This window comes from Carassius carassius, chromosome 48 (genome assembly GCF_963082965.1).
Source record: "Carassius carassius chromosome 48, fCarCar2.1, whole genome shotgun sequence".
Classification (NCBI taxonomy): Eukaryota; Metazoa; Chordata; class Actinopteri; order Cypriniformes; family Cyprinidae; genus Carassius; species Carassius carassius.
Window position 1 is genome coordinate 10892510 of NC_081802.1, and position 25443 is coordinate 10917952.

Genomic DNA, 25443 nt, shown 5'->3' on the forward strand with positions numbered 1-25443 from the left:
TTATCTCACAGAATTGTCCGTTTTCAGCTGTTCTTAATCGAAGTTTAGGTTTTGTGAAAGAATTTCTTCTTATGGTCGAACTGAAATGTTTTATTGTGCGCATCATAAGCACGTGCGAATCCTCTAGTTTGTTTGCTTTTGTTCTTAAACAGCTTGTTGCAGCTTTAGTTTGACCATCTACCAAAGTAAAAAGCTCATCTATCTATCTATCTATCTATCTATCTTTCTCTGTCTGGCTGTCTATCTATCGATCTATCTATCTGTCTGTCTTTCTCTGTCTATCTTTCTGTCTGTCTATCTATCTATCTATCTATCTTTCTTTCTTTGTCTGTCTTTCTCTCTGTCTGTCTGTCTATCTATCTAGCTATCTATCAATCTATCTATCTGTCTTTCTTTCTGTCTATCTTTCTTTCTGTCTGTCTGTCTGTCTGTCTGTCTGTCTGTCTATCTATCTATCTATCTATCTATCTATCTTTCTCTCTGTCTGTCTGTCTATCTATCTATCTATCTTTCTTTCTTTGTCTGTCTGTCTGTCTATCTCTCTGTCTGTCTGTCTGTCTGTCTGTCTATCTATCTATCTATCTATCTATCTATCTATCTATCTATCTATCTATCTATCTATCTATCTATCTATCTATGTGTCTATCTTTTCACTTTGACAACTTACCCCATTAGTGTGACCATGCATTCAAAGAGTTGATGTTTCTTTTTTTTTCCTGGAAAGAGTTTCACAAACTAACCAACTCTGAGAAATATTCACCGTAGACGAAAATGTTCTGTTTTCATTTGTTTATTTATTTAATGCTGTTAACAGTAATCAATCTTAAACTATGCAAACACAACACACCGACAATTAGCATAGATGTTTAATAAAGATCTGTGCCATACAGCTTCTAATAATGATCGGCTAAAGCGAAAATACAGCACCGCTGGATGTAAGGACCTCCCCTTTAAACGCCACAGCTCTCTCTCTCTCTCTCGTTCACTTACAACCAGACGCGTTCAGACGAGCTTCATGTTCTTCTCGTCTTCTTCTCGTCTGTTTTCCAGCGGTGAGCGCGTTCTTCTTCAGATTATCGGCGCGTGTGCTGTTGTCCTCGTGCAACATTGTAACATTCGTCTGGAGTTCCATGATAATTTAATACTGGATTCAAAAACGTGAGTATCACAACTTGATCTGTTCAGCAGCGTTTCATTTCACCTCAGAACATCTACAATGATATTTTAGATGAAGCGTTCATCACGTCAGCTGTGAAATGTTAAACGTTAACTGAAAGTGCGACTGCTCACGCGCGTTCACGTTTAATTTCAAGAGAAGTTCTCAGCTGTTATCTCACAGAATTGTCCGTTTTCAGCTGTTCTTAATCGAAGTTTAGGTTTTGTGAAAGAATTTCTTCTTATGGTCGAACTGAAATGTTTTATTGTGCGCATCATAAGCACGTGCGAATCCTCTAGTTTGTTTGCTTTTGTTCTTAAACAGCTTGTTGCAGCTTTAGTTTGACCATCTACCAAAGTAAAAAGCTCATCTATCTATCTATCTATCTATCTATCTATCTATCTATCTATCTATCTATCTATCTATCTATCTATCTATCTATCTATCTATCTGTCTGTCTGTCTGTCTATATTGATCAGAAGACTGTTCATATATGTATATTTGAAAAAAAACTTCTCAGATTTAACAGTGTGTATATATTATTAGCTGAATACATTATTTTTCTTTCTGTCACATGCATTTATCTTATTCCTGAAAGTTTATTTCTGCTGTTGCAGAGATGTTGAGAACATCAAGATCATTGCCGTCCATGGACCACCTCCAAATCCAGGTCGGCATACCCAGGGATCGACCTCGTTTGAATTGAAACATGAATTCAGTGAATTATTCCCACGGTATTCTGCTTAGCTTGTGGATAAACATCTAATCTCATCTGTAATCTAGATCCCTGACCCCATTATAGGTCACCGTTGGACATTTTAAGGACCATTGGAGTCTTTGTGTCCTTCACTGTTGGATATTCACAAACAGAATAGAATGGCAAAGTGGTTAAAGGATTATTTAAGTTTCGGGAGCAAACGAGTTCCCCCGCAACCGCCAAAACCAGACTACACCGAGAGTGAGATATTGAAGGCATATCGTGCTCAGAAGAACCTTGACTTTGAAGACCCTTATAAAGATTTTGAGAACAGGGCTAGAAATGACAATGGGTCGACTGAAACGTCCCACATAGGTTTCGGTTCCCCTCTGAAATCCTCAAGTCTGGATATCAAGGTTGTTTCACCGAAACATCGCCTTATAAAAGTGGACTCGCAAGACCTTGGACGGAGCAAGATTCTCCTAAGCTCTGTGTCTTTAGAGGAACCAACCGATCCGGTGAGTTATTTAAATGACAGTACTCTAGTAAAAAGACAATATTTATCCATTCTGAGATTATCTGTATTGGATGATTAACATAAGTCTATAAGTAATGTAATAACTGTATTTTTTCCGAGGCTGTTCAATGCCATTGTTTCCTGTCATAACTATGCAAAGATTTGACTTAAAAAACAGTATTGTAGATAATGATTTCAAGTTAAAAAGTGGTGCTAAAGTCTGATTTGGTGGTGGCTGACCTGTGCTTGAAAATGAAATTATTATAATCTTATTTCAAGGATTTTTGAAAGTCTGACAGTAATCAGTGTTGAGTTCTACTTGTAAGGTTAACGCTGCCTGGTTTGAAGGTTTGAAAATGATTAACAGCTGAAAGCATTCGTTGGAAATTTAGAAAATTTATCAAAGTAATCCAATGTAATCAGTTACATTACTTAAAGTAATTGAAATAATTACAATACTCATTATATTTTGAAATGGGTTTACTTGTAATCTGTATGTATGTGTATGTGTATATATATATATATATATATATATATATAGTCCTTGTAAAATGTACTAAAGTAATTAGATAATTAATTCATTACTTAGATCATTTGTTTAGGGTATATGTGTGTACACATGTACACACACACACACACACACACACACATATTATATATCTTAATATGTTTTAAAACGTTAAGTCCTCATAGATCTGACTTTTTGGTAATACCTGAAGCCATCAGGTGATGAAATAAATAAAACAAACTGTCAAACAAGTGATTTGTGGTGTGACCCAATCTTTCATGTAAATCCTGTGTTAACCCTGCATTAGATTTCATGTCTCGGAGCACCATAGGTGTCAAACCCACTTGATGCACCACAGCTAAAGCTGTTGAATAATACATGGAGTTTAGTTAGGCTGGTGGGGATGGGGCAGTCCCATCGAGAATACTCACAAGAGTCAGAAAGGTTCGTCCTGTGATCAGACATTGAGTAGAGACTCGATACTGGCAGACAGTGGAGGAATCCACACACACACACACATGGTCACGGACAGATAGCAGCCTTCAGTGGAGTCTCATTGATCGTAATCAGTACCAGTGATGAGCGAGCTGATTGGTTGGGCTTGAGGAACAGCCATGTCAATGGCACGCCATCGATTTAAATCCCCATTTAATGGCGACCCTCTAAGTGCATTGTCTTGCGAGCACTGTTACACATCATTCCCTGTTAACCTTCATTAATTTCCACCGTAATCCTAATTAAGTTTTTATAGCATAATGAACATTTGAGATTTATTGTCCTTCTATTCTTGTTAAAGAACAACAAGACAATTGGGCGATTTGTCTGGTGGGAAATCGGGAGATTGTTGCGTGCCGTGGTCTGCAGGCTGAATGGTGCCACATGGAGCCATTGGCTATAGGCCTTGTTTGAGATACCATATGGCCGTCTTTGTAATTGTCCCAGTGCCAGCTGATTGAGGGCTTCCTCCCGGGCCTGGTATGGGAGACAAACACACCTCCTAACATGCTCATCAACACTTGCCCACTGCCTCCTGCATGTCTTTGCGAGTCTGCTGGTTTTCGGTGTCCCGTACTGTATGTGCTGGAGTTACTAAATATACACAATCTGAAAGTATGTGAAGACACAAGGTTTGCAAGATTTGGAGAAAAACTCTTAATAGAATTTTTTTATATAGAATATTTTATGTTTATATATTTTAAAGCTTCAGGTTTACTTTCAGCTTTTTTGTAGGGCTGTACAATTCGGCAAAACACTAACGATTTTTTGCTTGTATATAAATATCACTATAGATTAATTATAATAAGAAGAGTTATTATTTTTGTAATTATTAAATATTTAAATGTAAAATAAAATAAGAGTATTAAAGGAACAAAAATAATATTTCTGTTATTATTATTATAACTACAAATATTAAAGAAATAAAAAATTATATTGTAATATTTATAATAAATATGTACAGTAAAACTTACTGCAAAATAAGTTTGTGTTTACACAATATATGTGTGTGTGCTGTGTATATTTAAATGTGTTTGTATGTGCTGTGTGTGTGTGTGTATATATATATATATATATATATATATATAAACTGACACGGAAATATTAAATAAATATTTACGTGTGTGTATACATGCGTGTATTTATATATTCATATTTGTTTTTTTTTAATATATAAATATAAATATATATTACACATTTCTTAAATACTTGTGTATGTGTGTGTATTTATTATATATATACATATAAATATACACATTACATACACATATTATGTAAACACAAACCTTTATTTGAATACGATAAATTGATTATGACAGCACTAATATTTATTTAACTAAATCGCAAATTTTACAAAGCCTTTGCGATGCTGTAATTGCACAGCCAAATCATGATTTTGAATGCGTTTAGATTAAAAGCAAAGCCCTAGAAGAAGATAAATTGCAAACACCTGTCGTTCAGAAATCATGATGTCACAACCACGAGCCCATGACCAAATATATTTACATAAGAACAATTAGTCAGTAGTTAGTAACTTTAATTTGCTGCTTAGTGCAGTCAGTTAGGACAAAAACTGATTAACATGCTGTGTAGTGATTTCCCTTCATTCATCCCTCAGCAAACTGAGATAATCTTCAATTTGTTGCACTGAATAAAAAGGAATCTTGTCTTCCTTCTCCTGGGTGAAGATCATCACATGACTTTGTTCTTGTTCCAGGTGGTCCCTTCAGCTCCAGTTATGGGAGATACCGACTACTCCGACCCATTCGATGCTCGTTTGGACTCGTGTCCCGAAACCACCCAAAGCCAAATCACTCCAGAAAACAATGGCTACATGGAGCCCTACGAGGCCCAGAAAGTGTTAAGTGGTCAGTCAGACTTCGTCCTGTTTCTTTTCGTGTGTGTTCCCATGGTTTCCCCTCTGAGTCGAATGGAGAGAATGCAGTGTCCGTGTGTCTTTCTCAGGCAGTACCCAGTCATCTAGTGCGTGAGACAGTGACTCACTTCTGATTATCTCCTGGAGTCTCACAGATTACAGTTCTGCGTTCATGCAATTTGTTCCATTGTTTTATTCCCATTGACAGCCACGTACTTGATTTGAGAGATTTTATCTCTGCTTCAAAACATAGACAGCATTTTAATACTTCATCAGTACGTAAAGACCATTCCAAAAGGTAGCCACCAGCATTTTACCGCTTTATAAAGCTCCTGGCCAAATCTTGAGGCAGCATTGCATGTATCGTTTGCAGTTGAAGCAGGCCCAAAATGCATTGGAGATGCCAGTGGAGTCCAAAGAAATGACAATAATAACAAATTTGTGTGGAGTTGCTTAGTCATGATATCAGTTTGTTGGCCAGGAAGGCCAATTGACTATGGGTTCCCTCAGGAATTTCCTATGGGTTTTAGCTGAGTAGACTTTCACATTTTGCTTTATTCTACAACATAAATTACACATAATATATATCTCAAATGTTCTTTATTTTAATAGTGATGATGATTTCCTAAATTTTTACATTTTAAATTACCATTACTGTCAGCTAACACTCCCTTAATATTGAACTTCAAGAGCACTCATAATTGAATAGCACTGTTAACTGTAATCTTTAGCAGATTTCAAAATAAATATATTTTTTTCATACTGTACATTATAATGTTGTGGTTCTGAATATAGCCTAACTTGTAGCAAAATATTTTTATAATAAAAATAAAGTTTTAGTTAAATAGTTCAACATAATTAAAACTTGACTGTTGTACCTGATGTTTGTTTGGGGTTTGTATTTTCTTTACTTAGCGCTTCATGACTAGCATTAGCTTAGTGATGTGCTAACATGGCTCCGATCTAATTCATGTGAGAAGTGCTATTTAGCTACTGCAGATCAATCGCTTGTGATGCTCCATTTGAGTTAAGATGTTAACTTAAGGGCCATTTACACAAAATACCTTGAGTGTCACGTTATTAGGATATTGTGTCACGTGCAAGATGCTGCAAAGGTTCTGAGCGCAATGTTCATCTAGTGCATGTTTACATAGAAAACAATGAGAAAGCATTGCAGTGGAATATAAAAAACATGTTCTATGTGAACGGACACTTAGAAGGTAGCCAGTATAGACTGTAGACAAGCTTGCTAGGTTTTGGAGCAGAGCTGAAATGTTACGCATTCCTTAGATATTTTCAAGGAAGTTTCTCTCCATAGGACCCCAGCATCCACCTTAATGCTCATTTAATTTTCAATCCATCTCTACAGGTTAATCTCTTCTCTCATTCTCCATCAATTCTCAGGTACAGGGGAATCTAGCAGCCCCTTTCTTGCACGTCACAAACGCTTACCATCAACACACGCTCCCATACCTCTCTCTCTCCCTCCACCTCAGGGTCTGTTCCTCAGGGGCTCCTCTTTGTCGCTATGGAGACGGCTAAGGAGCCCAATAGGAGCAGGATGTGTGAAGGTTGAAGTTTGTCTTTCTCTTGTTACAGTACGCCTGCCTGGCTTCTTCTCTGTCCTGCTTTCTTTCTTTCTTTCTTTCTTTCTCACTAGCCCCTTTCACACAGCCAGTGATTACCAGGAATATGTGCGTGCTTTCACACACATCCCGTGAAGGTTCCGTGGAGACACGTGACATTAGGGCGTGACGTGTAATGTACGAGTCGAAAACGGTGGGCACGTTAACTTTCACTAAAGCTGGTGAACGATCTCAGCTTCAGCACGGAAAGTGAGGAACGACCTGATCTCTGCTTCATTACAGTTTGCACTTTTTTTTTTTCGTCGCAAACATTGATCTGCATTCAAAACACCCGGTAAAAGAGTCGTGCGATAACTTGCATCATCATTACGACACGCCCTTTATGGTATTAGTTCTGGCTTTTGTTCACACAGAGCTTGTTCCGGCACTGAACCCGGCAATGTTACTAGGTCCCCAAACTGGGATCAATCCCGGAATCAATCCTGGGACGTGTTTGCGTTCACACAGAATGCGAGCCGGCAATGTTCCGGCAATTTTCCAGGTCCAATGTGTAGTGTGAAAGGGGCTACTGAAACACACGTCCATGCCAGTGTTCCTTTCCAGGCAGTCCGTCCCACGTCGGGTCTGTTTGGTTTCTCACTTATCATAATTTTTAATGTCTAGGCTGTTCGCCGATGAAGCTCAAATGACTAATATATGTATGTCTTTGTAATTTACCATTTAGCACACCTACTTTAGCCTCTTCTTATGCTTGAACGGACAAAAACATACAAAATTATGTAGCAATACCCGTCTGGGCGAAACTGTCGGTTGAGAAAGAAATTTGATGTGCATCATAATTTTGGATGTTTTGTCTCTTGACAAGTGACTGCGCCTAATTTGCTAATTAATCCAAGAAAATATAAGAGACAAAATCACTCGCTGCTCTTGACTAAATTACTTTGTAGTTTTAACAAGAATTAATCTATCTTTTAATTTATACAGTGAAGACTATGCAATGCTATTTTACATTTGATTATTCGGTACCTAAACACCTTCAAACTTGAACAACTTAATTATGGTTTCATTTTTATCTTTGTTGTATTTATTTATTTGTGCTATTTACACAAGGCCCTGTCAGTACCATTATTAGCTGATATTGGAAATGATTTTCATTTATTGTATCGTTTAGTAGATATTTAATTGTAATATTTAAGTTAATATCTTAAAAAATAATGAATTAGGATATATGTAATTAAGTTAAATGTAAACATTAGCAAAATGAATATCCGTTTTCCATGCTGTATATAATGTTGTGAAGCTGAACATTGTTATTTTGTATTTATTTTGTTAATATTAATATTTTGAATTAGATTTTTTGTTTTTCATTTTAATTTGAATTTAAACGTTTTACTAATTTAGTTGTTTTTATTTTATTAGTTTATATGTTTAAGTTTTAGTTATTCTGGTACTTATTTTATTTCAACTAGTTGCCAAGGTAAAATTTCTCTTTTCATTTAGTTTAAGTAAATAAATGTAATTGTTTTTAGATTATTTTAGTTTTAGTTAACAATAATAACCCTGATGCCCCAGTTCATTTGTCGTATTTAAAATGATTGATTTTAGTTATTAGTGTTTTATTTTTGATTTATTTAAACAAAATATTCTAGAATTTTGAAATCTGTTATCTGTTAAATGACAAAAATATCGGTTTATCGGTGAAGTCTAGAATTTTAATACTGCTGTAGTCCATATTTATCTACTGATTCAAAAAAACAGTTCAGCAAGCTAACATGTGCTAAAATTAAAGCATAATATTACTGTACATTTCATATTTGCAGTTCTTTTCAAATAAGCTTTTAACCAACTATTATTTTTGCTGAAAAGCACTTGAAGGTCATTCAGACATCCTGTTTTTAACACTTGTTGTTGGAGAGGCATGATAATGGAAATGAAAATGCCCATCAGGAGGGATGAGAGACCCCAGTCCTTGAGATTGGATTCGATCTACGTGCACACATGCATCCCTTTCTCTTTTTGTTAAGCCCTCCCATATGAAATTGGCAAGCTGTGCAAACACAATTTGCCTCTCCTTTAGATTCATAACCCGCCACTCTTTACCAGACATTTTCATAATTAATGTGGCCCAGACGAGGGAGCCCAGCTGTGGAGCCAAGGGAACATATCGATTTATTGTTGTGTCTTGATTAACAGTGCGGACTGTCTTGCACCATTTTAATGAACACATGACACAATGAAACTTCTAGAAAATGCCTGACTCAACTTTCAAACCCAGTGTTATGGCAGTAATCTTACAAAGCCAGATGTTGGACCTTTTGAAACACCTTTATTTTTAAGAGAACGGAGCACGATTAGGGTTGAAGAAAGTTTATACCTGGTTTATTTGGTGTTGCAGAGCTGCAGAGGAGAGCTGGGGGTGGAGCAGGAGGTTGGGGGAGAGGGGAGGTCCAGCTCTATGACACCCCATATGAGGAGCGCGTCCCAGGGCAGCAGGATCTGCCCGAGGAGGGGAGGGAGAGCAGTCTGCCGCAGGACGACGAGAGGCCTGCAGACGAATACGATCAGCCGTGGGAGTGGAAGAAGGAACACATCTCCAAGGCTTTTGCAGGTAGACAGACTAGCCGCTTTGACTTGCTTGGTTTTATGTGTTAAAAATCTGAAGAAGGAAAAAAACTAAAGTTGTCTATTCCTCAGGTTTTATTAAGTTTTTCATCAAAAGTTATCATTAAATTTCTCATTTAAACGTTTATTACTTATTGTGAGTTATATAGTGCTTTTAAAATTAATTTACCTCACTGATGTTCTTTTCAATTAAATTTAAGCAAAATATGCACAATAATTATATATTTATTTAAAAACGTAAAAGCAGCATGTCTTCATTGACTATTAAATGTATTAGTTTTTTATATGGTTTACTTTTTTTTAATTAACAAATATAAGAATAAACAAACAAATACAAATGAGAGAATTAATGTAAAATAATTACATAATTTAAAATGAAGTAATAAGAACTATTAAAAAGTACATAAATAATAAATACATATATTCATTAATTTGTTAATTCTTTTGTTTTTAAATAACATTTTTACTTTTCAATACTACTTAAATGATGAATAAATTTTTTTTTTTTTATCCTAAAAGTTACTTATAAGTAAATTAATGAAAAAAATTAAGATATTACTAGAAATGACTAAATATATGGATGGCACATTTCCACAACACCACCCAATGGATTCATCCAATATAACTGCAAGATTTAATTGAAGGATTAAGTTGGAAAGTATTTTTTATTATTGCCTATGGCAGAAAAAGGTGCAAAGGAAAATCAATCTGATTAAATCAATGAATATCGTATTTCACTTGAAAACATGTCACGTTATGGAAGTAAAAGGGTTGCAAATGTTTCAAAAAAAAAAGGTTTCATGTTGATTCTGTTTCATGTTCTACCACTGATTTGAGGCCAGATTTATAGATCTCTGGATAATGATTTAAAGTGTTTTGGAAACAGAAGCCTAGAATTGCTATTAGGAACCACAGAAGAAACAACAGCCTGTAGGAATCAATTCTTCATGTAACTCCATTTTAGTTTAGGACATTAACATTTTTGCTTTTTGATGGCAGAGGAAGGTGAAAAGCACTTCATATGGATGTTACTAGATCCAGTGAATGTGGCCCCTTGGTGTGTGCAGAACTGACGGGCAGTAGATGAAAGCAGTGCTGTGGGGGCAATCCTGTTTAATTGAGCTGTATCTGTGCGTCAGGGGTCAAGGTGACACTGGAATAAATCATCCCCCGCCTGGCTCACCATGCACACCTCCAACACACAAACACACACTTTTTTCCCATTAATTAAGGCCTTTCTCAGCATGTCTGAGCTTCAGTACAGCAGAACCAGTGGTCAGCAGTGCCATGAGCAAAGCACTATCCAGCATCGAAATGGCAATGGTTTACTGCTGCAGAAGCACTGTGCATTTTTAGCTGAGAGACCGAAAGTGAGCGCAAGGGGCCCGTGTTCAAATTAAAATCGATACGATTAAATAGTTTGGAAACGTGCCTATGGGTTTCAAGTTGAATCTATTTAATATACTACTGTTTTGAGGCCAGTTTTATAGTGGACTGGATAATGAATGAAATCAGTGTTTTGTAAATTGAGTCTTTCGTAAAGATCAACTATTCAGTTGTCCAATATTTGTGTTTTTGGACATTTTCTAGTAGCTGCACAGCTCCACCACTGAATAGCGATGCTTAAAGCACTTGTGTGTTTTGGTCTGAGTGAAGAGATTTGTGTACAGAGATGGGGGTGATGGTGAGGAGGGGGCTATAGCCTTGCGAATGGAGGGCTGCAATCAGCCACACGCTGACACCTCCTCTCTCCTTCAACCTCCCTCCCTCTCTCACCCTTTCAGCTCGGACAGGTTTGTCCTCCTGTAGTGCTGACACACTCGGGCTGATTAACCACCGCAGGGGTGCAGGGGCATCTCCATCCACCACCTCCCCCATCTACCCCTCCAGCTGTGGTGATTATCACACTCGGTAGAACAGAGGGGAAAAGATGACTGGACTGAGAGTGGGATGAGCTGAGGGGGACAGAGAGACTGAAGGACTCATTAAAGAATCTTTAGCACATATTCAGCCATTTTCAATTTGAGAAATGGGCTGTGATTGGATCGTCTCAAAACCTTCAGCCAATCAGATGCTCAGTTAATATAGGTGAAAGATTAATTTCATTGTTTTGTTTGCCAAAGTGATATGGCTAAATTCTAAAGTGGCGTTTACATCATATAATTTTCAACTACCGTATTTTTCGGACTATTAAGTCGCATCAGTCCAAAAATACGTCATGACGAGGAAAATAACATATATAAGTCGCACTGGACTATAAGTCGCATTTATTTAGAACCAAGAACCAAGAGAAAACATTACTGTCTACAGCCGCGAGAGGGCGCTCTATGCTGCTCAGTGTAGGCTACAGGAGCAATGAGTGTCATAGAGCGCCCTCTCGCGGCTGTAGATGGTAATGTTTTTTCTTGGTTCATTTCTCTCGGTTCATGTCAAATTAATTTTGATAAATAAGTCACACCTCACTATAAGTCGCAGGACCAGCCAAACTATGAAAAAAAAGTGTGACTTATAGTCCTGAAAATACGGTAAAAGCTGAAAACTTAAAATGTGCTTTGGCCATTTATTTACACAACAACAGTGTTTTGGGTGCCTGAAAATGCTATCTTTTGAAAATGACACCATTGTCCACTCAAAACATGAATTTATGAAAATCGTGATGTCATGCGCTTGCTTATTACATGTTTTTGTAGTGTTTGTTTACAAAGCGACATCGCCAACTACTGGCCTGGCATGCAAAAAAAAAAAGCATTCTAAGTTGTTTTGGTGAATCTGATTGTTTTGACATTGTTGTCTGTACGTGAAAAATGCAAAGGAAAGACGTTTCCATTTTTAGCACATCGTTGTCATGTAAATGTACCCTAAAGCAGTATGTATTCTCCACAGAAAGGCAATAATTTGCCCCCAAGATTTCATTAGTCAACTCTGGCTGATGACATGGCTGTCCACATTTGCTCTGCCTCTGCGTATCCTTGATGACCGTGTAAACAATAACATCATGCGCATTATTGTACCTGCACGAATGATTATGTGTCATGCGTTTACAGTTAACGTTTCTGAAACGCAGTGAAGATGAAAATATAGACTAGGGCTGCACGATTAATCGAATGTGATTGTCATGCACATTTTGTTAGTAAAGCTGGTTCTGTAATCAGCAGTAATTCATCATCACTGCTTTCAGATGGAGCAGCATTTACTACACAGAGCCGTAGTTCACTGACAAGTTACGCAAAAAAATTGCGATATTATTTTGCGATTATGAAATCGAAGAAATCATTAGCTATGAAATCTGTTTGGGTAGCTTCTCAGTGAACTACAGCTCTGTGTAGTAAGTGCTGCTCCACCTGAAAGTGTGCTAAAATACCACATTTAATAACGTTTTTACTCCAAACTCATTTCACAACATCAGTTAAGTGTTTGAAATAAATCCCTCAGTAAGATGATGTGGCTTCTCACACAGAATAAGACATACTTAATATTATTCTACACAGTGATAAAGGCATTGTATTATATATGTTGAGATGTAGGTTGGGTTAGGAGTTTGGTGCTTGTGCAGTTGGCACTTTGAATGACATGACAAATGAAATCTTTCAATTTGGCTGTAGGGTGGAGTTTGCATTGAACTTGTTGTGGGGGGAAAATAAAAAATCTGTTGAGAGACATTTTGACTATGCTGTGATTTTTCGCTTTGTAATAAAACGTAGTAGTTTAATTTAATTTAAAAACAGACTATTTTATCCAAAATTTGTGTGATAGTCACGTTTTCAAAAGTATTGGGTTATTAGCTTAGCAACATTCCCTCAGGGAAAAAATAAAATTAATTTGTTTCACATTCTAAGCAGTTAGCCAATCACAACAGTGGTCATTACCATGTAGTCTTTAAAGTATAGTAGCAAAACCTACTAACGTAAGTGCCACTCAGGGAAAAAATAAAAATTTCACAGCTGTTTGCAATGCTTTTTAGTGCTATCTTTCAGTGTAATGTTGTATAAAACATGTCCCAGACTCCTTTGCTTATATGATGACATGCCTTCACAACAGATGGTTTAGTTTTATTTGAATTTCTACTCCATTTTCCATCTCGGTTCGGTTGTTAAAAGTGTGACTATGATGGTAAAATCTTGGCCCCTGTCCAGTGAGTCTTAATTAGGCCATTGCAAAGCTGTCACTATCCACTCAATTACCACAATCACTTAAGCCACACGGCAGCCCAGCACGTCCCTCAAGCCTCTCTACACTCATTACCACACTAATCAACCGCAGAGATGCATTCAGCAATGCACCACCGACTGTAGATCATCCAGTCACACTAATAGAGGATTTGAACTCTGGTGTAGCTGTCCATCATTTTGTCCATCAAGGCTTGTATGTGTTCTTGACTTGGTTTCGGGGTTTAAAGGAGTCACAGAATGAAGGATTGTGCATGAAATCTTTAAGTGGATGTATAATAGATGTATTTCTGAACGTGTCCCCTTTAAAACTTCTTGCACACTTTTCTTGGAGGGCTTTGGCCCAAACCGAAGTGCCACTGGATCAGTTGTGTGGAGGATTTGGTTTGGCTGGAAGGGCTGCTGAGGGTACATGGTTGCTGTGAGTGAAATAGAGAGAGAAAGTGGAGGCTTGCTTGTCCTGGGTCTGTCAAACCACTGTAAGCAAGTCAGAGGGAAACGAGAATGGCTCCTATATCAATTTATTTCCCTCTATTTCTCTCTCTTTTTCTCTTTGTGACAGTAATGAAAAGGCATGTCCTGGTAATTCGCTCTCGTGCAAGTACACTGAGGCAGGAGAGGGAGAAATACATGTGGGGTGGGGGTGGGGGGTGGGGGTGGATGAGGGAATATCATCTCACTTAGGAGGAAAAATGAAAGCGAGAGAGGAAAGAGGGCGGTAAGTGGTTTACAGAAGATAAAAAGCTCAGACAGTGGAGCGTAAAAGGATGAATGTAATGAAAGGGGAGAAATGGGATCTTCTTAGTACTGTTTTCCGGTAATTACGAGAACAATAATTGAGGTAAATAGCACGTTAACTTTATTTGTCATTGTGACCATTAGTAGTACAGTGTATGTGCGGTAAATATAAATAAAATATTTATGATATTCACAATGACTTTGGTGACCAGGTGAAATGAATCAACAATATAAATGATGCAATAAAAAGTATATATAAAATAAAAAGTATATATAATATACTTTTATATGCATAATGTAATATGCAGACAAGACTAAGTATTCTTTTTTTGTTACTTTAGTGAAAATCAATATAAAAACACTTTGTAATTAGGTATTTATTGTGATGATCAAGATATATTTTTAATATTGTAAAATGGCTGCAAAATATTGAGATTTACTTAGCTGTATCTCCCAGCCTTAAAGGGACTGTAAGTAGGAATTACTCCCATCTAGTGGTGAAATTGTATTTTGCATTCAAACTAATTTTGCTCTCCAGCGCCTTGCTTTTTCAAATGCGCGTTGCATCTACGGTAGGCGCTATGTACCAAAAAGCTTTGACAGGATGTCTTCTAATAGCACTTCGTTTTGGCGACGATGTTTTATTCTCCTGTGGCGTGGCATATGTATGGTCCATAATAAGAATGCAATCCAGACTTTTAAACTTGCCGGTGCAGTTTCAAGCGCCTCTCACTGCTCTGCACCTGCGTTTCTGGCTCTGACCGAAAACGCGTTGGCTTAGTACTTTTTGTCCCTCTCTGCTATTATAGTTTTGCAAGATGGCGGAACTACATGGAAGCCTCCGTCGACCTACCCTTCCCATGTATATAAAGATAATAAATTCCTCATTTACGAGGATTAGTTTAAACATTGGCATAGGTATTTGTACACCATTGAGGGCATATTTATGAATAAAAATATTGATTTTAGATAATAAAATACCTAAAAAGTTACTTATTGTCCCTTTAATTGTCACATTAACAATAAAATATGTGCATGTTAGATGCCACAATGTGTTAATTGAATCCAGACACCAAGAAAACAAATCCTCCAGATGAGGTTTTACAGCTAACTTAAAATGCTACCAAAGCATAAAACGCGAGTTTGTTTGGACCTTCGGTAATAACATTTATTGTGCAAATTGAGGCTTAATCACAGGTTTTCAGTGATGTAATATCGTTTCTTTTTATTACATGCTCAAATGAGGCTTTCATTATTCCAGATGGGCTCTCACACTTAGAGTAATCTGCCATCTCTGCACATTTCTAGCCAGAGATGCATTTCTCTGTAGCTTTGTGCTTTAGTAGTAATGATGTACGAATGGTGTGGCCATCTGTCCCAGCATGATGTATCGTAGCCCAGAGATGACCTTTGTGGCGAGTGGCTGGCACTCTTTGGTGTGAGTTATTTTTTTTGCAGACCCACTAACAGACACTGATGCACTGCCCTTTATCAGCCTGACTGTGTCTGACAGGCATGCTGGAACTGCAGAAGTGAGGGGACGGTTAATGTAGAGCATTACAGTTAAGGGCCATCAATGTCTCAAGCCAGAGTGGATGGCTGTGCATGTGCACCTGTAGGTTCATAGAGTATCATTATCATCCATATCATAATTTCTTTCCAGTCCAGAGGTGTGTAGTATAGTATATCTGCATGGTTATTCACTTTAGTTGGTTTATTAAAAATGACACTGGATTATATGTGAAATCATCTGCATTATTGGTGGAATTAGGCAGATTATATATAGAGGGTTTGCCGGGTTTGAAGGATGATTAGCGGGCCCACTCTCTGATTCTGGTTCTCCAGATGGGACCATTGAACCGCGCCAGGCATCAATAATGCACAGGGAGCAGGGTGAAAGAGTCTGTGACATTCTGTCTTCAATAATTCACCAGTCAGTGGGGGGAAGTATGGGCCCGCCTGTTTCTTTTTCCAAACATCACCCCGTCGTGTTCTTTTTGAGAGGTCGCGATGAAGGGGGTGGAGGTGTCGGATGGTGGTCTGTTTATAAAGATGTCACAAACCTCCCCTTTGGCCTATCCTTCATCTTGTAATCCTGTTTGAGAGTGTGATGTGCTTGTATGTGTTACAAGACACCCCATGTAAGTGTGGGAATTGAGATGATTGGGATGGCCAAATGCAAGTTTTTGGGCGATAATTTCACTTTTTGAAGTTTTAACCCATTCTAGTTTGACAAATAGATAGTTAATTAAAACCAATTCCTAAAATAATCTGAGAATAAGATTAATTTTGGACCAGACCTTTAGTTGTTTAGTAGAACATACAACATCAATTAAATTCTTAATGGAATTCAGTACTTATTCTGAAAGTATTGGAATTCAAAAGCAGCGAAATGTGCATCTCTAGCTTTAATACATCACAATGGCTCCTGTTTGAGTGTGTATATATGTGTTGGTAATGAGATTTATAGGATTGAGATGGTAATTAGATGTTGAGTCAGCTCTCACATTGCATTTCCTGCCGGATTAGCAATGTGTGAACACTGACATCAGTGGATTGTCTTTCTTTTCTCAGTTATCACTGTTTCTCACCATTCTCCTTCTGTATTGCATTGTCTTCATCGCTCTCTCGCTCTGTGCCGACATAGATATGAAAGATCTGACTGAGCTGCCATGGCCTCCTCCGGTCGGACAGCTGGAGGAGGAGCTCATCTGTGGCGAGCAAGGTGAACTTTGACCCCTTCTCCCTACTGCTACCCCTCCAGTGCCCTGTATCTGTCGAGCTTGCTGATTCACTATTTTGCTAGAAGACTCCCGTTTGCTTCCCATATGATTTAAATCACTCCCACTCAGTGCTGCTCTCTCATCACAGTAGCATGTGATGACTGCATGAGGTCAGTTCTGCCTTCTAGTTATGTTTTCACAAGGGATGACACCATATTACAATTCGAGCCGATATCAGTGTTGTTATTGTTAACTGATAGTAGTTTTCGTTGTCAGTGCCGACAGCTTTGTGGATAGTGCATCGACATGAATTCCTGAGTTTGATTCCCATCTCGAGGTCCTTTTCCGATCCCTCTCCCCTCTCTCCACCCAATGCTTTACTGTCAGCTCTCCATCGGTCTCATTTAAAAAAAGGCATAAAAAGTTCATAAATGTAACGAAAAAATTATTTTCGTTAACTGAAATAAAACGGTTATACGTAAACAGATATAAATATCAGATGAAATTGTCTAACTTAAATGAAAATTAAAACAGAAGTGAAGTAAAGTTAAGGTGTAACAATATTAATAAAACTAAAATGAAATAAATTATTAAGCTTAATAGAAATATTAAAATACAAAAACGATATAAATGACAAATACAATTCAAATTACTAAAACGTATGCTAAGATTTAAATAAAGTTTGAAAATATAAAAATAAGCTAATTGAAAATATCAATAAATATCATAATATAAATAAATGATACTAAAATAACACTAGCCGATACAGATAAGGCAATAGGTGATCACCAATAAATGCCAGATATTGTAATTATAATAATAATTATAATGCTGCTGCTGCTGGAAGTGCTAGTAACTGTTTACTCTATTGCACAACTGACAGTCATTCTGTACTTGCATTCTCAGATTAAATGCGGTGAATCAAAATTAAGTGAATCTAATCATCATTCAGGCAAAGGTTTTCTTTAAGAATGACCACACTGCTGATGTAATCTTATCGCTAGCACACTTTGAGCACGTTATTCATTATACCGGCAAGGCATATCAGCATAATTTTTCATATCAGGTCGATGTTTATATTTTATGCCTTTATCGGCCGATTCAGATAACGTTCTGATAATATAGTGCATCCCTACTAAATGCAAAAACACAAGAAATGAGTATGTAGAATTAAACATCTACCCTACCGATAAATAAAAAAATACTGGCAGATAACCAATTAGGTACAGATAAATTGTGCATCCCTAGTGTCCACACTTGACAGCACAGTTGAATTAGGGATGACAACGATAATCTAAATGTAAAAAATGCATGTAGAATTACCTATAAAATTACCGATATCTACCGATAAATCTACCAATACATTAAAAATTTCAGTTGATAATCGATAATGTGCTGAAAACTTGTGCATCTCTAGTTTTCACACTCGGATTGATACTTGATTTCACCCCTTCTCTAGATCAGCAGTCTTTTTCACATTATATTATTTGGCTCTTAACTCAAATAATCTGTTACAAATGTGCCACGTTTATTTCCTACAACCCTCCTGTTTTTTTACTCTTTGCTGTTCTGGTTTAGACTCCTCCTGCTATGTTTACTGTCCTAACCAGGCATGATGTGACAAACATATCTAATGAATATCAGGTTTATGAAACCGGATTTTCGACTGATGACACTTCACGATAGGTGGCACAACCCCATGCAATAAGATTTATTCACATTATGCCACAAACCATTCATCATGTGAACCCAAAATCTGAGATCTTCATGATCGAGTTTTATTGTTTAGTCATGTCATTCCTAGTTATTACACTTTTTGTTTCAAACAACTTTTTCAGTCACTTTTCTACTGCTGTTGACATTGAATTAAGTCTTTTTCTCTCTCACTGTGCCCATGCAGTGCAGTTTGAAGGTGCTGAGTGGGACCGTTCCTGTTCTCCCACAGAGCGCCTGAGGTGTTCCAGGCCTCTGCCAACCACAGGCAGCATGAAGCTACGCAAGCCCAGCGATCCTCATTCCATGATCGGAGAGAGAGTGGATCCCACCCTGCCCCTGGAGAAACAAGTGTACGTCCAACGAGCACCACAAACAATTAGAGGTTTGAAGAAAAAATTAAGAGAGGAACGGAGACTGCAGAGCTAGGAATACCACAATTACAATGCTATCCCATAATGCATCTTGTGGCTTCTACATTGAAATTCTGTCATCAGTTATTCACCCTCATGTTGTGCCAAACCTGAATGTACTTTCTTTCTGTGAAATGCAAAAGAAGATATTTTGAAGAATGTTGCAACTGTACAGTTGAAGTCAATGGGGTCCAAAACATCAAGAATTTTTTTCATTTTGTGTTTCACAGACAAAAGAAAAAATCATACAAGTTTGGAATGACATGAGGGGGAGGTAATGGTAACAGAATTTTTTATTTTTTTCAAGGCACTTGATGGTCTCACTGCGATGGCTTGTTCCTTTGGGACCGTCAGCCTAGAGTGTTATTTTAGGGATATGAGAATATGGTTTATGGGGGTGGTGTGCATGGTTAAGCTATTAGAAAGCGCAGTCAAGTGTGTCCAAAATATTGCTGCAAATTAGTCAGCTGTTCAGGATACAAAATTCCCCAGACACATCAAACAGCAGCTGGGGTCTCACAGGGGAACATGCCACGACAGTCACGAACACACACTCACTCACTCGTAAAATGTTTACAGGTGTCACATTCAACACATTTGAAGTGTGATTTAATATGTTTAAACCGTTTTAGAATTAAATGAACTGTTTTTAGTACTGTATTTATAACACATTTATAGGTTAATGACTTCTGTTATGATTTGCTGACCTCTTTGCATGCATGCTGTCTTTCAGATGGTATCACGGCGCTCTCTCGCGCTCTGAGGCCGAGTCTCTGCTGACCCTCTGTAAGGAGTGCAGTTATTTGGTACGAAACAGCGAGACCAGCCGCTTGGACTTCTCTCTCTCTCTGAGGTACAGCACTGCACCTCTTCCTCCATCCACCATAGCAACATTTTATTTCTCCATTCCCTCCATTACCATTAAATGAAGTGAGCAAATCTCATCCCCATTACCCCATTTCAGCTAATCGCCGTGTGTTTTGCTTCATTTGTGTCTAGTTGTCTGTATCTTAGCTGTTTTTGTTCTTCATTCTGACCTACAATTTTTCTTTTTTCACCCATCAGTAGAGTCAATCTTTTCAAAGAAAATAATATAATGTTATATAATGTTTTTAATTATATTTTGCAATCTTACATCTATTTCATTTATTTTATATAATAAAATATAATATGTTATATAATAAATATATTTCCAACTATTTTATGAATGTATACATTACAATTATAATATTATATCAATTGTAATTAAATATCATTACAATGTGCATTTAAAATATTTATATCTGACCTTTATTATTTATTATTATTTTTACATAATATAATATATTTCTCATAATTATAATATATTTTCTCATGATTGTGTTTTTGATTGAATTTTTTCTCCCTTGCCTCCTTGGACAAAACGGCGCTGTCTCATTTGCACACTGATGTGTTTTTCGATAGGCTATCAGCTCGAGCGATTGTGCTTATCTGGTCAAATCTCTTGATCCAGAACCCCTGATCCCACTCCTCTTTCGTCGTTTTCTTTTATTCTTCCCGAGCTGTTATCAGGCAGGTGAACAGCTCTCCAGTTCACAAAGCTTCTCCTGGTGGTGTTAATGAATATGAATGACCTGCAAAAAGCCGCAGGCACAAGCGGGAAGGCTTTCGCACACCTGAACACGCTCCGTAATCACACACGCCTAGTATTGCAAGCACACTTTATAAGTCACAGGCAAGAACACTCCAGAACACGTTCACAAACATGCTGAGACTTTGTTCACATGAAATCGAATTTTTAAAAGCCTGATTCCAGCCGCAGTCACACGACAGCAGTGGGAATGAATGAATGACGCTGTCTGATGTCATAATGTGGGAAGCATACAGCCTCAGAGGTCTGAACCAAATCAAAGTGACAGCGGCTCAACGTCGAGAGCTTTGAACGAGCCGCCAGTGAGATTCACAGGCTTTATTTTGAGCCGAGATCTGCCTATAAGTGACTCTGTTCATCACGTACCTGGCAGATAATACCTTGTTGGAGATGACATGCTCCTTGAACACTTTAAGTCTTGAATTTTAATGCACCACTTTAACATTCGTTTGAGTTTGAAAGGAGTGAGAAAGATGCTCTCGGGAATGTGTTTTCATTCAAACTTATTAAGGTGAATGCTGTTAGTATGACATCTTCAAACTAACAAATGAATTCCTGTTTCTATACATAGAAATCCAGCCTTTTGGACTGAGCCGTCTTAAAGGGGAGCTCGAGAATAATATTCACACCAGGCCATGCTGAAGTTATGATATTCTTTGACATCATCACTCAGATTGTCCTATTTATCACTAGTAATCTTTTGTTCAGTGCTGACCCAAATACCAGATTCACAACCCCACCCAGGGATCAGGTTATACTAAAGCTGTCAAGTCATGATGAAATGATCGGAATGTATCTGTGGTTAGTTTGTTGCCATCTCTTTTACAGATCTTTATTTCCTAAGAAAATTAAAAAATAAAAAAGTAGCATGCCAGCACTCTTGTTCAATGATGGTATAATGCTAAGGTGCTGTTTGATTGCCTGGTCATATTTATATTTAATAGTCCTGTAAATTACCACAATAATGGCATGGTATCATACTATTACTATATTTAAAAAATATATATATTTTTTTTTTGTAAAACTTGGTGGTTGTTGTTTTTCATAGAACAGAGCAGAGTATTTTCATTTTATTAATTTGCAGGAAAGCAGGTTTATTATATATTTCATAGAGCAAAGTATTTAAAAATGTAATATTAGATTTTGTGGAAGCATTTATTTGATTATTCAGGCTTATTGTTCTTGCATGTCATAGAACAAAGCGAGCAAAGCACGTTTTTTTAATTTATTTTATTATTTTCATTTCATATAACAGAGTACAGTTATTTTTTTCTTTTATTTTTGGGGAAAGCATTTATTTGATTTACAGGCATAATTCATTTGTGAGTTTTGCAGAAGAGAATAAAGTTTGTTGTTTTGTTTTGAGGGAAGCATTTTCAAGCTTATTTTGTTGCCCAACTCGCCTGAAGATTAATGGCAGTTTTGCACGTTCTTTTTCAGGAGCTGCCAGGGATTCATGCACATGAAGTTCAGCCAGTCCAAAGATGGCCGCTATATCCTGGGCCAGAACAGCCCTCCATTCGACACCATCCCTGAAGTGATCCACTATTACACCACACACAAACTCCCCATCAAAGGAGCCGAACACTTGTCCTTGCTCTTCCCTGTGCTAGTTCAGACACTCTGATGGGTCAGAGGACTGCAGTCCTCATTGCTGTGGGTGGAAACATACAGCCAAGGGATATTCCATTGGGAATGAAGAGTTCTTGGATGAACATTGCACAAAATCAGCAACAATGTACACAAACTTTTTGGTCCCTTATGTTTTTGATTTTACAACACCATCTGGTTAAGGACATCAACTTATAAACTGGACATGTAAGATCAAATAGATCTATTCACATGCTATTTCACATTCTTGTAAATAACACCGTTTTCATCTCACCGAATGACCGTTCTGTGAACTATACCAAACTGCTGGCAGCAAGACCTGTTGCTTGTAGAGTCATCTGGAATAGCCACCACTAATGATTACTGATCGATTAGCAGCCTCTTAGGAAGAGCAGACGGCCTCTTTATTTTTATAGCTGCTGTTAAAGACATTTCCACATGGCCATTTATGACTACCTGCTCTTTAAAGTTTGTAAAGCCTTTTGTTTCTAGTAAGGCCCTTGAGACCATGCACAAATGTTTGGTCCATTCAAGACAGTAGTCCTCAGAAAGCCCTTTTAGTTCCTACATTGTCTTTGTTAGACTTTGTCACTGTGGCTGGTCATAGATCAAGTGCATGTTGGCAACTTATGTTGAGGAAAGTAGCTGAATCTAACTGATGAAGTCAATGATGTGGTGTAATTGGTATATTAGGTCACCGGTACAGTACAATGTTTAAAAATGTGTTTCTGTAGCTGCTGTTTTAAACTGATTTATATGTGTTGTATAATAAACGTTCTAAAGAGAACGCTAGTTGTAAACAACAGATGCTTCAAACTGCATTTCATGTCAGTTGGTGACAATTTCAGATACTTTTAAATGTATTTTTACTTTTGTCATTGAAAAACCATCTTGTTCTTAGGGTGTTCTGAATGGTTACTAGGATGTTCTGTGTGGATGATTGGGTGTTCTAGGCAGTTGCTAGGGTGTTCTTAGTGCCAACTAGAGTGTTTTAGGTAGTTGGGTGGTTGCTATGGGGGCTGTGGCAATGTTATGAATAGTTGTTAGAGTTCTGGGTGGTTCTGAGGAAATTCTGGGTAGTTGGTTCCTAATAGGGAGTTCTAGGTGGTTGTTGGTTTGTTGCATACTGACCTAATCCAAAAGAGTCCACCCCATAGTCTTGATAATATTATACACTCAAAAATTAGATCACTTAAAGTAACTAGCAGGTACAGTAGTAACTACAGATTACACAAATACTTAAACCTTAGTATTTGCAGTAGACACTGATATTGTAGCAAGCACCAGCAGTCAATTTAATTGCTGTAGCTTGCCATGTATATTACTTTAATAGTTTCACATTGTTTATTATCAAGAGACAAAGAAGATGGTGTTTAGATTGACAGAGAGATGCGTTAATGTTTACTAGATGCGTTTTTTTATCCTGGGAGCATGTGTCATGCACAAAAAGATTGCGAAGACAATGTTAAGCATGAGTCTGAAGATTTAGATTTTCCCTTTGTGGCCCACAGAAGACAGTCTTCCTAAATCAAGCAGCGATGTCTGTGTGTTCATATGTGTGTGCTTCCTCATTATCTCTGTTCTGCCGAAGTGAAGCGTTCTGGGATTGCTTTCATTACACTGCCAAATGAAACGGCGGAGAATGATTACTGGTGTGACGAGTGGAGAAGGTGGTTCAGATCGGTACTCATCCCTCTGACTTTGTTACAGAAGATGGTGAGATAAAAAAGGGGAAAATAAGGGTTGTTTGCGAGATGCATTTTTTAAATCAAATTTTTATTAGGTGTACTTCAAGATGTCTATCAAAATTTAGGTTATGCCGCAATATAGTGCATATTTGGCAGCACATGATAATCTATCAGATGGGCTCACTGAAAAAAACACCTGCGATCAGAGCGAAGCCAGGACTAATTTCACACTCAAACCACACCAATCTCGATGCCCAAAAATCAAGCCCAAAAAATCATGATCCTAAAACGGATGGCATCCAATGCTAGTGATTTCTGCATTGGCTACTTGTACCGATTGTTCCCAGCTGCTCTGACACACATCCAGGCATGTCCACATGTGTGTCTCGAGTGCCTCGTATCACATTGTCCGAGACAAACGCATTAATCTCGCTCAGACATTCCACAAAACAGGCGCACACTCACTCTTGGAGTGAAAGCCGTTTCGACAGGTGTGTCTGCTAGACTGTAACCAGATATCGGTCAAAATTTAAAGAGCTGAAAGGGGGAGCTCATCTACCGTGTCAATACCTCAAAAGCCCTACGACGTCTTCCTCACAATGAGCGCCGTGCTAATTCCTCTGGTAATTAGGCTCTTACTAGTCATGGAATAATTAGGCCTTACAAAGAGAGGCATTTCTCAGCCGCAAGCTCCGACAAAAGCCGCGCAGTGAAAAGGGGGCCCAGATGTGCACCAATGGGTGGATAAAATCAACAGCGTTTGCGAGAGCTGCCGTCATTATCATGTTACCGGCACTTGAGCGACATGTCATCTGGATTTCATTACGGAGAGGACTGGCAACTTGTACCATCTGTTAATTTACTGACATCTGACCTTTGAACTCTCCTTCCGCCCTTGTGGGCAGCTGGCCCAAATAAAGACCTCATTCTGGAGAGCTTATCTCCTAAAGCCCAGTCAGATGCAGCTCGCATACGGCTGCAGCTGAAGGCTATTGTTAGGGATTGGAAAAGATGTGGATCTGGGGGAGGACTGAATGTATCCTTGGCTCTACTTAAGAGGTTAAGGATAGATCATCCACAGAATTCCAGGTCTCAGGATAGTAATTCAGGTGTTCGTGTGATGTGATTAAGCCAAGCAGGAATGCTCCTGGTTCAGTATCCTTGGTCTTGAGACAAGATTCTTATCAAGTAATCGAAGGTCCAACCCTATGCCTAACCCGAACTTGCTCGTAAATTCAAAGGAGCAATGGTTTTTGCAAAATCTAGTCCTTTAATCAAGTCATACAAGCTTTATGCCTTAGGAT

General features: G+C 37.8%; 1 protein-coding gene across 3 annotated transcripts; it reads left to right on the forward strand.

Annotated features, from left to right (window-relative positions):
• Window positions 1-996: 996 nt before the first annotated feature.
• On the forward strand, window positions 997-23238 carry LOC132131353 (SH2 domain-containing adapter protein F-like). Of its 3 annotated transcripts, XM_059543374.1 has the most exons (9): window positions 997-1158; window positions 1774-1826; window positions 1940-2371; window positions 5091-5241; window positions 9231-9443; window positions 17009-17086; window positions 18985-19150; window positions 19944-20063; window positions 22281-23238. In XM_059543374.1, the coding sequence occupies exons 3-9, from the start codon at window positions 2033-2035 to the stop codon at window positions 22465-22467; spliced, it is 1254 nt and encodes a 417-aa protein (XP_059399357.1). In that variant the 5' UTR covers window positions 997-1158; window positions 1774-1826; window positions 1940-2032; the 3' UTR covers window positions 22468-23238. The 3 variants fall into 3 exon arrangements, with proteins under 3 accessions (XP_059399357.1, XP_059399358.1, XP_059399359.1); XM_059543375.1 differs by lacking the exons at window positions 997-1158; window positions 1774-1826 and adding an exon at window positions 1853-1890; XM_059543376.1 differs by lacking the exons at window positions 997-1158; window positions 1774-1826; window positions 17009-17086 and having other exon boundaries at window positions 1859-2371.
• The last annotated feature ends 2205 nt before the right edge of the window (window positions 23239-25443 follow it).